Here is a 12,889-nt window from a genome sequence, read left to right on the forward strand (position 1 = left end):
ATGTTCTATGCACTCCACAAGCTGCTGACCTGGAGCTTACCTCGACTCCTCCTCTTCGCCCAGATCGGTCTCTGGCTGCTGGTTCCTCCCGCAGGTAAAATAAACTTCGATGGCGAAGCCGCACTTGTTTGTTGAGAACTGATAAGGAAATTGCCATCTGTGGCAGCGAAACGACCAGCAGTCATTTGCAACTGGGTGAACCCGCCTGTGATTGCTCAGGGTGGGTCTTCGTCCTACTGAGACTCGCATGCTTTCCCTTTGTGTTGACTGTCTGATTAATCTGAGGCGGAGACATGCATGCTGTGTGGGTTTGTGTGCTGATGTTGCTCTGCTCAGTAGGTTACAGTGAGACGCAGGACAATAGGGCTTCTGTGAGGAGACGTGTGTGTGTGTGTGTGTGCTGAGCTGAGCTGAATAGGAGTGGGATGACTAAATCGCCGCCAAAGGGTTCCTTTCTCAAACAAACGGCAGAAACCCTGTGCGTTCTTGCATGAGGCAAGATCAGCTTTTCCAGACGAGTGACACCCGACTGATAAAGTCATCCAAAGCACCCGCGTTCCCATGGCAGCAACTTTTATAGCTTTTTTTTTTGCGTGTGTTTTTCTGCTTCTTCTTTTGTTTGTTTTTTCCTTTTGAAGCTTCCATTACTGTTGATGGCCTTGCCACAAGCAGGAGAAGCGCTCAGAAGACTGTGCTAGCCCTCAGCTGAATCTTTAACAAACAAAAAAAACACTGCAGTGTAGAAAACTTCTGTCCTTTTTCTGTTTACTGTTTACCAAACATAATTCATATTAAAATGCGTAATTCCTCAAATTGACATATATTTAAATCCCATGTTTATACAGCCTCAAGCAGAATATGAACGGCTTGCGTGTGTGACTTGCTTCGTTTCTTTTATCTGCCGTACATTTTATAAATGGTTGAGACTGCGGTTCGAGGTTGCCTGGCAGGATGGGTATCCTGAGGGGGATCTGGGAACCCCCTTGTCTTCTGGCTATCTGTGACAATCGCAGCGGTTAGTCACAGGAGCATTTTATTCATCACTGAGGTTAGTGCTGAAATGAGTCCGGCGTCAAATAGAAATTCAACAAATCAAGGCGGCTTTGAAATACTGCAGGGAGGATCTTAAAAAGAGACGGCTGGCAAGATCTCCAGGTTTTAACACGTGTCTCAACCAGGCAACCAAAATCCTTTAATTTCTTTCTCGTCTTGTGATGGAAAAAGTTCTTGAATCACGTGAAATCGGGTTCCAGCAGCTGGCGGATGTTGCAAAGAACACATCTTTATTTTGCAGCATTAAAATCGGTTGTTCCGCTGTGCTTCCTGAGACAAAGAGCGACAGTGTTTGCCGTCCTCGGATGTCGGGAGCCACCGTAACCACAAAATTATCAAGGGCTGAAATCTCAGATGGGCTGCCGATGAAAGGGTCTAACGTCTTTTTTTATTATTCATACTCGCTTAATTTGGCTCTGTTCATTTAAACTCTATCAAAAATATAACTCCCAAACCGGCCAGATACAAGATGCTGATACAAGTCGGAAATGGTGTGGGTCAGAGAGGAAGGAGAATTATGCACACTGCGCTTGGGGTTTTAATCGGTGTCTTGGAGACGCTTCCCCTCCTCTGTTGCCTGCTGACTTGGCTGATTGCTCAAACCGTGCCTGAATGTTGGCTTTTCTGAGAAAAGTCCATTCAAGCCTTGATCTGTGAAGTCTCCCTGGTTGATGCAGGAACTCGCTGCTTCGCTTGCGTTGCCCTGTGGCCTTTAACAGTGTCATGAGTCTCCGGCAAGATCTGTAATGGAGCTTTAGGAAGATCCACTAAACTCGCCTCTATATCGTGGACCAACTTCATAGTTTCTTTTTACCATGTTGCAACAGAAGCAAATGAGTGCATCTTTGCTATATGCTGGCTTCTGTCCCTTTCCAGGGGTGTTGGCGAGTCTCTGTCAGGTGACTGGTGGGGTGCTGGGTATCCACTGGAGCAGCGTCGTCACCCTGGGTTGGTACCCCATTGCAGAGGAGAGAGGTGTGGCGACATGTTGGGAGTCCTGCTGCCTGAAGCCGAGCTGCAGTGCCGTTTGGAGCCTCGGCGGCCTATGTGTGCTTCTCGCCTGCAGGCAGGACAGGGGTTGCCCCATTTCCTTCCTGCCCCCGCCACACCGGGAGTCCCTCGGACTCCTTCAGCTGCTCTCAAAGGTATAGAGAAGCATCGTCTAACCTTTATTTTAAAAAGTAAAACGGTGGCATTGCCATTCTTTGGAGCAAAGAAAGCATGTTTGCTGTTTAAATGAAGGACGCACATTCATTACCTTGATCTGCTGAATAAAAAAAATAAAAACATCTGCTGTCACCTCTAAGATGTCTTACATCCGAGAAAAAAAATGAAAAGCATAAGGAACCATATCTGGTCATCTTTTTTCCTTCTATCACATGATTGGATGTTTCCTTTTCTCTAGTCTATGAAAATGTTTTCTGAACTTTGCTGTTGTTTCTAACTTCACGCAAAGGGTCCTGCCATCATGAGGCATAGAAGAGCTTCTCACGTCGACCATGAAGAAAGCCACGGTCCGCTCGCTGGACAGCCTACCAGCATGGTGACTTCACACAGTCCATTGTTGAAAGTTCACATTGAGCTTTGCTTTATTCCTTTGTGGCTCCCAACATTTAAAGACATGTCATTGTACTTCCTCTGTCTTTGCTCTTAAGTCCTTCCCTTGCTCAAAGTTTCCCTAAAGTCAGGCTTAATGAACTATTTGTTTGTTTAATTATCTACCTGACCTATAATTCTTGACTGTTCCTATAGGAAAATTCTAAACAGGAAGCAGCTCACCCACCCCCAACAGTACCCAGCAGCGTTGCCCTCTTTCAAACAGCCCAGAAGAACATCAGCCAGTTAGCCAATGGGAGTGCAGACGTCCGTCCAGCACAGCAGAACACAACGTTGGACAAAGCTGCAGACACCGATTTGTCTTCCAACAGCAGCGATGTCGACACAGGGACTGCGACTGCTGTCATCACAGCTCCACCACAGGCCGGTGAGGAAGTCGCTGCAAATGTGACGGTGTTACATGCCTGACTGGATTTATTAGCTAATAATTATAATGCAGCAACCTTTGAGGGAAATGTGACGTGACTCTCATGCGCCTTCGCGATAAAACTTGCTTGAAAGACATTTTTGAAAATTGAAATAAAATCTAAGTGGAAAAAAAAAAGAAGACATTTTCAAAGGAAAATGGAGATGCATTCTGCAAAAAATGATGGCTCCTCAGTTACTTCCACTTTGGATGTGAAACCAAATGAGTGTAAGAAAAGAATAAGCAGGCTCTGCGCAGTGCAAAAGGGGCAAGGAATGTGCTGAGAACAAGAACAACTCGTGTGATCAGTTTCTCCTCCCTAAAGGATAATATTGCCATCCAACCGGGGTTGGTTAGAAATCGTGAAAATGCAACTGAATTTCCTTCTAAGTACATGAAGAATCTTTTTAGTCCCGCCATCAAAGCAAAGCCGAGCTGCTTTAACTGAATACGCGTTGTGAGAATGTCGGCTGAGTCATCTCACACAGCTAATGCTAAGTTGTACAGTTTACAGTTCACCTTGAAAGCCAAACTTACGGAGGCGTATTGCTGCCAGTGCCACACCCAAAAAAGAAAAAAAGAGAGAAATCAGTATCACGTTAAAATGTGAAATTTATCATGTAAAAGCGTGACATTTATCACGTTTTTTTTGTGTGTGTGTGGCAGCAATACGCTTCCGTACAAACGAATTGTATACCTGGTGAAATAATAATGACCGGCAGGAACGGTTGCCCAATACCTCCCATTGTTGCAAAGGCAGCATTGTCATGTCATAAACAGAATTATCCCTTCACAAGTTGGCAATAAAAAAAACAACAATGAGAGAATGTGGCGGTAGAAGCCTACAGTAGGTGTGTCTACAATTGAAACGTTATTATTATTATTACTATAATGATCAACACAATTTCTGAAGAATACACATGCTGCACATGGTCACCTCTGGATCGTCCGTCTCTCCTCCGCAGTGAGAGAGCTGGTGGTGTCTGCAGGACAGAGTGTGGAGGTTACGCTGCCCCGCAACGAGGTCGAACTCAACGCCTTCGTGGTCCCAACGCCGCCGGAAGGTAGAACCACGTCACCCATCACTAGGAAGCTTGTCCCGCACTGACTTCTATGACATCTACAGAAATGTTATAACGCAGTAGCATAATTTCATAAAGCGATGGCTGTTTTTCAAATGTTTTTTTTTATTTTGTACCGGTAGTTGGTATCGATGAATTTCCGTGTTCAGTGAACCTGTCATGATTTACAACCTGCTTGCCGCCTGCATTCCTCCGCCACCACCTGCATGCTGTGTGTCACACTTGCATGGAAGTTGTAAATAAGGCGAGACAAAGGTTAAATAGTTCAACCAGGAACAATACATGTCGGAAGCTATTCTTGACGTGCGAACAAAACTCAAGTATCTCAGATGGAAATTATTCTTATACAAAAGATTTTAATGGCGCACATGAGCAGTTTACAGACTTCATTTGTATATTTATCTCACGTGATTGTCTTTACAGGGACAGACTATGCATTCGACTGGCGTCTGATAACTCATCCCAAAGATTACAGCGGGGAGATGGAAGGGAAACACAGCACAACACTTAAACTGAGCAAGGTACGGATCACGGCTTCATGTGTAGAAAGACTCTGTCCCAAAAAAAGAGATGGCTTCATCTTTCTGTTCTCTCTCTCTCTCTCTCTCAGCTGACTGTGGGCCTGTATGAGTTCGAGGTGACCGTGGATGGAGACGGGGCCCACGGAGAAGGTTACGTTAATGTCACAGTTAAACCAGGTGAGGTCCAACATTCAACTCATTTATGTTGTAGTCATTAGACTATTAATTAATGTTTCTGAGGCTCTCCCTTTGTGAGTGTGTGTGTTTGGTAAATATCTAGTTAATGGTCTTTTAGTTCATGTTGTACACCTTTACGTTTTCAAATCTTTGTCATTCATTTAATCCATCTTCTTGAAGACGAGACGTAATCTCCTCGTCTCATCCGTTTCACGGGTCACGGCTGGAGACTATCCCAGCTCACTACGGGCGAGATGTGGAGTCCACCCCGATTGAGCCGCCAGTTCATCACAGTTTTTCAAATCTTTCTTTTTTTTTAAAATTTAATTGTCCTGTATTTTGCAACACTGTCATTACATTGAATCCCATCTACAAATACAAAATAGGCAGAACTTTTATTTGACAACTGATTATTTAAGAATTATTTTTTATAACAACTAAAAAAACTGCATGATAACCATGCAAATTCTTCAGTTTTATTACAAGACTTTTAATGACAGCATATAGTTGTGTATATAGTTATCTGTGTGGAGCCTTTGAGTTTATGCCAACAGTATTTAATGTTAAGCGGAGACATGTTGTGGCTCTTGTACAGTAGGCCGCCAGGCTTCCCTGAACATATACTAAAGGTCTTGTGCTCCTAACTAAACAATACAGAATGCTGCATGCCTTTCATGTTGACTGAATAGACTTGGCTCATATTGCTGAAAGGTCAGGCTGCTTCCCTGCAGCTTTGTTTGTGATGTTTGTCACTGAAGTCGCTGACTGATTAAGTCGGCAGCTCGCTAAGTGGCCTTCCTTTTTCTCTCCGACAGAGCCTCGGGTAAACAAGCCTCCTGTTGCCGTGGTTTCCCCAAAGTTCCAGGAGATCTCCTTGCCCATCAGCTCTACCGTCATCGATGGCAGCCGTGAGTGTCTCACATGACCGACAAATTCAATACCAGTTAAAGATGATATCCCCCCCCCCCCAAAGAATAGGTTTCTAACATAACATGATTCTAAATGTGATTCTAACTGTTCTCTGTTATCCTTGCGGCTCCTTTTCACTCACAACCTTTTTCCATCCATGCAGAGAGCACTGACGATGACAAGGTGGTTGCATGGTACTGGGAAGAGGTCAAAGGTCCCCTGAGGGAAGAGAAGGTCTCTGCAGACACCAAAGTACTCACACTCACCAACCTGGTGCCTGGGAACTACACATTCAGGTACAGGCGGACTTTTTTTTATAGCATTGTTTTACCTTTAACTGTGAATTAAATGAACTATAAATATGTTACAACCATCCCTCTGAAGCCTTGGCATTTGCCATTTTAACCTTTAGTTCTTTCTCAGTTTGACAGTGACGGACTCCGATGGAGCCACAAATTCGACCCAGGCCACTCTCTCAGTCAACAAAGCCAAGGACTACTGGCCTGTGGCCTACGCCGGCCCGAACCAGGTCTGGGGGTATTTCCTGTCCTATTTCTGGTTCCATGCATTAAGAACAAAGTGTTTGTTGCTCAAACGTGTGAACTGTCAGCACACTGTTTCATTTAACTGGTAATCAGTAGCTAGTCTTTCCTTTAAACTTCATCCAGGTCATCCAACTGCCCCAAAATTCCATCACACTGCACGGCGATCAAAGCACAGACGACCACGACTTCCTGTCCTATGAGTGGTCCCTCATCCCTGAGAGCAAAGACAAAGTGGTGGACATGCAGGTGGGATAGCCTAGAAACATTTAATTCACTATTAATGCGTTTCATTTTCTCTGAGCTAACGGTGGCACCTGTTTTTTAGGGAGGACGGACGCCGACCTTGCAGCTGTCGGCTATGGAGGAGGGAGACTACACCTTCCAGCTGACGGTGACCGACTCGGCTGGACAGCAGGACACTGCCAAGGTCACGGTCATCGTGCAGCCAGGTAAGCAAACGGAGAATGTATTGATCGTATGATCACTGAAAGGTTTAGAGTGAGTCTTTTCGTGTTCCTTAATTCACTCTTGCTTTTTTTTTTTTGGGACAGACTAACGTGTTTTTTTTAATCTGTTTATTCACCTATGTCCACATGTGTGCACGACCTTGTCACATGCTCTTATTTGTCCTCTTTCTCACACGGTTGATAGCCTGTAACACGGGGCCTTCATAAACTGAAGCTGATGTCAGACGTCAAACTGAAGATAGGATGTTGCATTTGCTGAGTATTTGATTAACAGTGTTTGGACTTGGTGAATGAATGTTGGACGAGTCTAGACTTCAGACTGAAACACACACTGGCAAGAGGATATTTGAGTATGTCTGAGGACCTGTTGTATGAATTCAAGCTTAATGTTTGTTTGATAAATAAAAACAGGAAAAAGTGGTGACATCAAACTTTATAATTTGATTACATACTTTGAATTCATTTTATAATTTCATTTTAATCCAGCTATTAATTTAATGTTGTCAGGCTTATTCTAGCGGTTACTTGTTTTTTTTAATTTGTTGCATTCATTAAATAGATTAGTCTATAAAATAGTTTTATTTTAAAGCAGAATCTTTCCTTTCTTTTCTGCCAACTGCCAAAATATTGCTTTTCCACATACAGATCTTATTTCAAATGAAGTTGGAGAAACACTATATTGTATATGACTACTCTGGTATAGTGATTTTTGATATTACAGTATATTGGTCACACATATTGATAGAGGGATGATGTGCTTCACTACCTTGCCTGACTTGTGAAATAGATTTGGGCGCAGCAGACGGCTCGCCGCTTCGACCTCCCACTCAGCACCGTGTCTTTTATTGCGCAGTGGGGATGCATTCACTTTGGTTTCCTCCTCCAGAAAACAATAAGCCACCAGTAGCAAATGCGGGGCCTGAGAAGGAGCTCACCCTGCCTGTCGATCGAACCACGTTGGATGGCAACAGAAGCAGCGACGACCAGAAGATAGCCTCCTACCACTGGCAGCAAACGAAGTCAGTCAGACATTCAAAAGCTTTATTGCAAACACAAGATAAACTTTTTAATCAGTACAACTTAAGTGAAACAGATTTTTTAAAACAAACTCTGTTGTTGTTGTCATCCATGCTTACATTTTTACAGTAAATGCTCTAGAAGTTCTGTCTATCTTATCTGCTCTTCCACCAGGGGTCCCGATGGTGTGAAGCTTGAGAATGCGGACAGTGCTGTTGCCACGGTGACAGGCCTTGATGTTGGCACATACGAGTTCACCCTGACAGTCACTGATGAAAGGAATCTGCAGAGTAACGACACCGTGAACGTCATAGTCCGAGAAGGTGAGGGGGCTGTGTGAGATGACTCATCGTTTCCTCCTGGCTGGCAGGAAGAGTCAGCCAAGCGAGGATTATCAGTGATTTTATGAAGCATTCACTAAATGTACCGGTAGATGCTCTTCTTCCTGCGCGTGTGTGTTTAAAAAAAAAAAAAAGATGATAGTGAATCTGTTTGGAAGTGGTTATCTGTATGTTCAGATATTTTGGTTATGGCTATTTTAGCAAAAGTGTTAAATAACACTCTTAAATGTCCCATATTATGAACAATTCACTGTTCCTATGTTTCTACAATATAATGGTGGTTAACTTGTGGAAAAAGAGCATAATATGGGATCTTTAAGGCAATTTCACTTTTGTTTTTGCAATAGTTTCTTTCTTTTTTTTGACAGTCAGGTTTGAGAGCAGAGCAGGAAACAGCCCAGACAGGAAGGCCCTCATGTCAATCTGGGTGTTTGCATGTGGAAATGTCGAAGGTTCATGTCAAGCATCAGCGTTAAAGATAAGACTTGACAGCTAAATTAATGAGAGGACATTTTTGTTTACATAATGGAACCTTGACAGTTGCTGCAACTGAAATGCGACTTCCAGTTCATGTCAAAAGTTTTTGTGTACAAAGGCAAATGAGGGAAACTGGATGCTGCCAAAAACAGCATCCAATTCAGAAGAAATGAAGCTGTACAGATGTTGATTACTTTATTGACGTGCCTTATTTTTATAGTCATGGGACAAACTGTCTCTTGTCCAGTAACTTGCCAAATCTTCATCCAGTAGTTGTAATGCCTCTGTCTCCTCCTTTCTAATCATACATTAACAATAAAGGAATAATCCGTTGTTGCCGCACCCAGATTCACCTCAGCGGAAGAGCGCACAACAATTTGTGACGGGAGTGTTTTCCAAGCCACTTTTTGGTTTGAGCATGAGAACTTGACTCTGTTTTTTCACCAGAGCTCGACCAGTCACCGGTGGCTCATGTTGTGTCGAGTCCTCCCATCACTCTGCCCGTCAGGGCGGCCTCTCTTGATGGATCGCATTCCAGCGATGACAAAGGTGGCCTGAGCTACCTGTGGACCAGAGATGATAACAGCCCTGCTGCTGGGGTGAGACTGGCCGTGGTTTAACGAAAACTGAATAAGATTCCACTTTTTCACCGACGTCAGACATCCACACATTTACTAATATGAACGTGTTCACCCTCAGCACTTGTTCTTTTCTTTATTAGGATGTATTGAACAACTCTGACCACCAGGCGGTGCTGTTTCTGGGAAACCTGGTTGAGGGAAAATACAGCTTCACCCTGACTGTAACTGACAGTAAGGGACAGACCAGCATCGACAGCGGCTCAGTGGAGGTCAAACCAGGTGAACTGATCACACACACACACACACACACACACGCACACACACACACATGCAGTCTGTTTCCTGCAAGTTGCTGTTACCCCGAGAAGCAAAATCACAGCACTTTATCTTTTGTTTTGGATATGCTATGTTGGAATTTTTCCCCCCCCAAACAAATAGTTTCCACACAGCACGAAACTCAACAACCAGCACCAGAGGGGTTAACAGACAAAATGCAGCCGGAAACTAATCTCACCGCTCTGGCCTCTTGCCTAGATTTCCGTGTCGGATGGATCAGCTTGTTTTTCTTGTGTTCATGTCTCTTTCTCCAGTCGTGTTCCTCGCCAGGACAGTCCTTTCAGCCCTTGCCATGTCTCTTCTGGGGTTTTAAACTTTGATTTATCACCTGTTATGTCTCTTTCTGTTGATCAGACATATGGGAGCGCGACCTGGTGGAGTTGGTGTTGGAGGTTGCTGTGTCGCAGGTCTCCCACCATCAGCGTGACATGCTGCTGCGTCAGGTCGGAGTTTTATTGGGCGTGCTCGACAGCGACATCATTGTTAGAGAGATCACTGCCTTTAATGAGCATAGGTGAGTCAGTCGGCTACTTTTTGGATTCAGTTTTAAACCCACGTTTTAGTTTTAAACTTTTCTATGCATGATTTTTTTCCTTCAGATTTTGAACACACTTTCTCATTTAATTGTTTTTCTTTTTTCTTTCTTTTTACTTTCTGCATATTAGATAAACTAAAGATTATGTAAAGATTATGTAAAAAAGAAAAGAAATATTGTGAAACAACTCTAAATATGTTTTATATTTTAGATTCCTCAAAGTAGCCACCCTCTGCTTTGATGATAGCTTTGCAAACCCTTGGCCTTCTCTCAATGAGCTTCATGAGGTCGTCACCTGAAATTTCTTTATGAAGTTGCGATCATCAATTGTAATGTGCAGAAGTCAGGTAGTTGACACAGTTGACAGTCCTATTTGACAACAGTTAGAATCCATATTATGGCAAGAACCAATCAGCTAAATAAAGAGAAAGGACAGACCATCATGACTTTAAGAACCGAAGGTCCGTCAGCACCTCTGGGAACTCCAGAAAAACCATTTACGGTAATCGATGACCTCATGAAACTCATCGAGAGGATGCAAAGCATGAATCAAAGCAAAGCGTGGCTGCTTTAAAGAATCTAAAATGTAAAACATTTGAGTGCACATGTCTTTTTCATGTATTCATTTATAGTTTGATCTACAATGTAAATCGTCACGCAAACAAGGAAAACCATTAAATGACAAGGTGTGTCCAAACCTTTTCGCTGATAGTGTATAATGATTCGACCTCTTCTTCCTCCTTTCTTAGCACCCGTCTGATCTTCCTGGTGTCAGGTGGCCCAGGGCGCCCTCCCCTGTCTGGCCGCAACATTGCACTTGGCCTAAGAAACAAACTGCGCAAGCAGAAGAATGACTTCCTCATCTACAAGGCCCGAAGGGTGGATACAGTCAGTAAGTGCCAGAATATACGATTTACACTTTTGCATCTTTGTGAATCCTTTTTGCTGTTAGACTAATCAGTGCACCTTTTGGGGGGTTTCTTTCATACCATGCATATGGAATGTCGTTACTCCTGAACTTTGAGTCCGCTTGCTGCCGCATAAAGCTCTCGTCTCATTCCTCAGTCTGTCAGCTGAACTGCTCGAGCCACGGCGAGTGTGACACCTTCACACGCCGCTGTGTCTGCCACCCTTTCTGGATGGAGAACTTCATCAGTGCTCAGTTTGGGGACGCAGAGAGCAACTGCGGTGAGTGTCCGATGCAATGCGGCAATCTCTTTCCTTGTCCTCCATTATGTCCTAATCACAAACTTCTGTGTTTTTAGAGTGGAGTGTACTCTATGTTACGATAGCATCTTTTACAATTGTAGTTGCCATAGCAACAGTTGTCTGGTTGATGGTGTGTTGCTGCAACAGGTGAGCGCATTTTCTGCAGAATTGTCAAATATCTTTGAACACTTAATGTGTGTAATTTCCCTTAAAGTCTTCTGCCTCAAATAATTCTTTACTTTCCTGAAAAGACGTAAGAGCAAAGTGCGCAGAAGCAAAAGCCGATATAAAATCCTAGAAGCTGATGAGCAAGACAGTTTGGAGCTACAGCCTCCGAGAGCCGGTAAGCCACACACACACACAAAAACGAGAAGCACAGAATCAGTGGGAAAATCTCAACAACTTTAAACTGAAGTCACAGAAATGAGAAGTATGTTTACTGCTCACACGGCAACTTTCTACCAGCCGAAGCAATGAGTGCTGCTTTAAATGCTGCTAATGGCCGGCGTGTTCACAAATGTAGATCAAGCATTACCCTGAAATGCTGCTTGTAATATTTTGATGTTATTTGTAACAAGTGTGTGTTTTATCTTCATTTAAAACAGTAATTTACACACATACTCATGCTGTCTTTATTCACTGACACTTGATGAATGCACGCTTGCGTATCCTGTTAAGTCCAGCTTTGATGCAGCATCATTTTGACACCCCACTGCTTCTCTCCCTTTGTCTCCACCTGCCGCTCAGCCCGTCTGAAACCCATGCCTGCTCCCACCTCCTCCGCCCTCATGCATTCAGACTCTGACTTGGACAGTGATGATGGGCACGGTGGGGTCCCGTGGACGGAGCAGGAGCGCGGGCATCTCTTACGACCGAATGGCTCTCTGAGGAATGGTCAGGGCCCAGCCAGAGGCAAAAAGCAAAGGGAAGAGCTGCTATAGCGAGGGAGGAAGAGGGAGCTCCACGCTGCCCTCACACGCACACACGCACACACACACACACACACACACACACACACACCTCCTGCAGCTGTGTTCCCCACTCTTCCCACTCTTCTCTTGTTGTTATTCTTTCAACATTAAAACCTCACACCTCTCATCCATGCTGACAGACTGGCTGTATTTATGAGGGGAGAGAGAAGAAACATGCTGGAAACATGTTGTCCCACTGTCGCAGGAAAGAAGCCGCTACCGTACTGAAATGTCTCAGCTCTCACTGAGCCGGCATGGAGGAACAGTAACCTGCCATTTTACTGGAATGACACGAATGACACTGTGCTTTGGAAGATATGGAAATGTAACATAGATGCTTTTATTTAGCGTGGGGGACATGAAGAATGTATTGTTACCTCTCTGATTGATGGCACACATTGGCTTGGGACTGTGAGAGTGGAAGTAGCCTGAGTGTTCTTTTGCTTCACTGATAGTAAAAACCAGCGACTTGACGTGTTCACACTTTGCCTCTTGTAGAAACAAACGCATGCAAACTCACAAAAAGCAACAACATACTTACACTGTTCCTGGTCAAACTGATGCTACCAAACACTGCCATGTTCAAAGTCATGGGCTAACATCTGCTGTGATGAGTTCTGTCAGTGTCTTTAAAAAAAAACCCCA

The 12,889-nt window shown here is 44.0% G+C and overlaps 1 protein-coding gene across 1 annotated transcript; it reads left to right on the top strand.

The window, feature by feature from the left end:
* On the top strand, nucleotides 1-12,214 carry kiaa0319l (KIAA0319-like ortholog). Its single transcript, XM_068747155.1, has 22 exons — nucleotides 1-94; nucleotides 1,930-2,198; nucleotides 2,510-2,596; nucleotides 2,806-3,037; nucleotides 4,042-4,140; nucleotides 4,582-4,679; nucleotides 4,769-4,856; nucleotides 5,672-5,764; nucleotides 5,929-6,061; nucleotides 6,189-6,294; nucleotides 6,434-6,556; nucleotides 6,636-6,759; nucleotides 7,664-7,796; nucleotides 7,969-8,117; nucleotides 9,060-9,211; nucleotides 9,334-9,472; nucleotides 9,884-10,043; nucleotides 10,814-10,956; nucleotides 11,130-11,252; nucleotides 11,330-11,420; nucleotides 11,525-11,616; nucleotides 12,021-12,214. The coding sequence occupies exons 1-22, from the start codon at nucleotides 1-3 to the stop codon at nucleotides 12,212-12,214; spliced, it is 2,922 nt and encodes a 973-aa protein (XP_068603256.1).
* The last annotated feature ends 675 nt before the right edge of the window (nucleotides 12,215-12,889 follow it).

The sequence above is a fragment of the Brachionichthys hirsutus genome, chromosome 13 (genome assembly GCF_040956055.1).
Source record: "Brachionichthys hirsutus isolate HB-005 chromosome 13, CSIRO-AGI_Bhir_v1, whole genome shotgun sequence".
Lineage (NCBI taxonomy): Eukaryota > Metazoa > Chordata > Actinopteri > Lophiiformes > Brachionichthyidae > Brachionichthys > Brachionichthys hirsutus.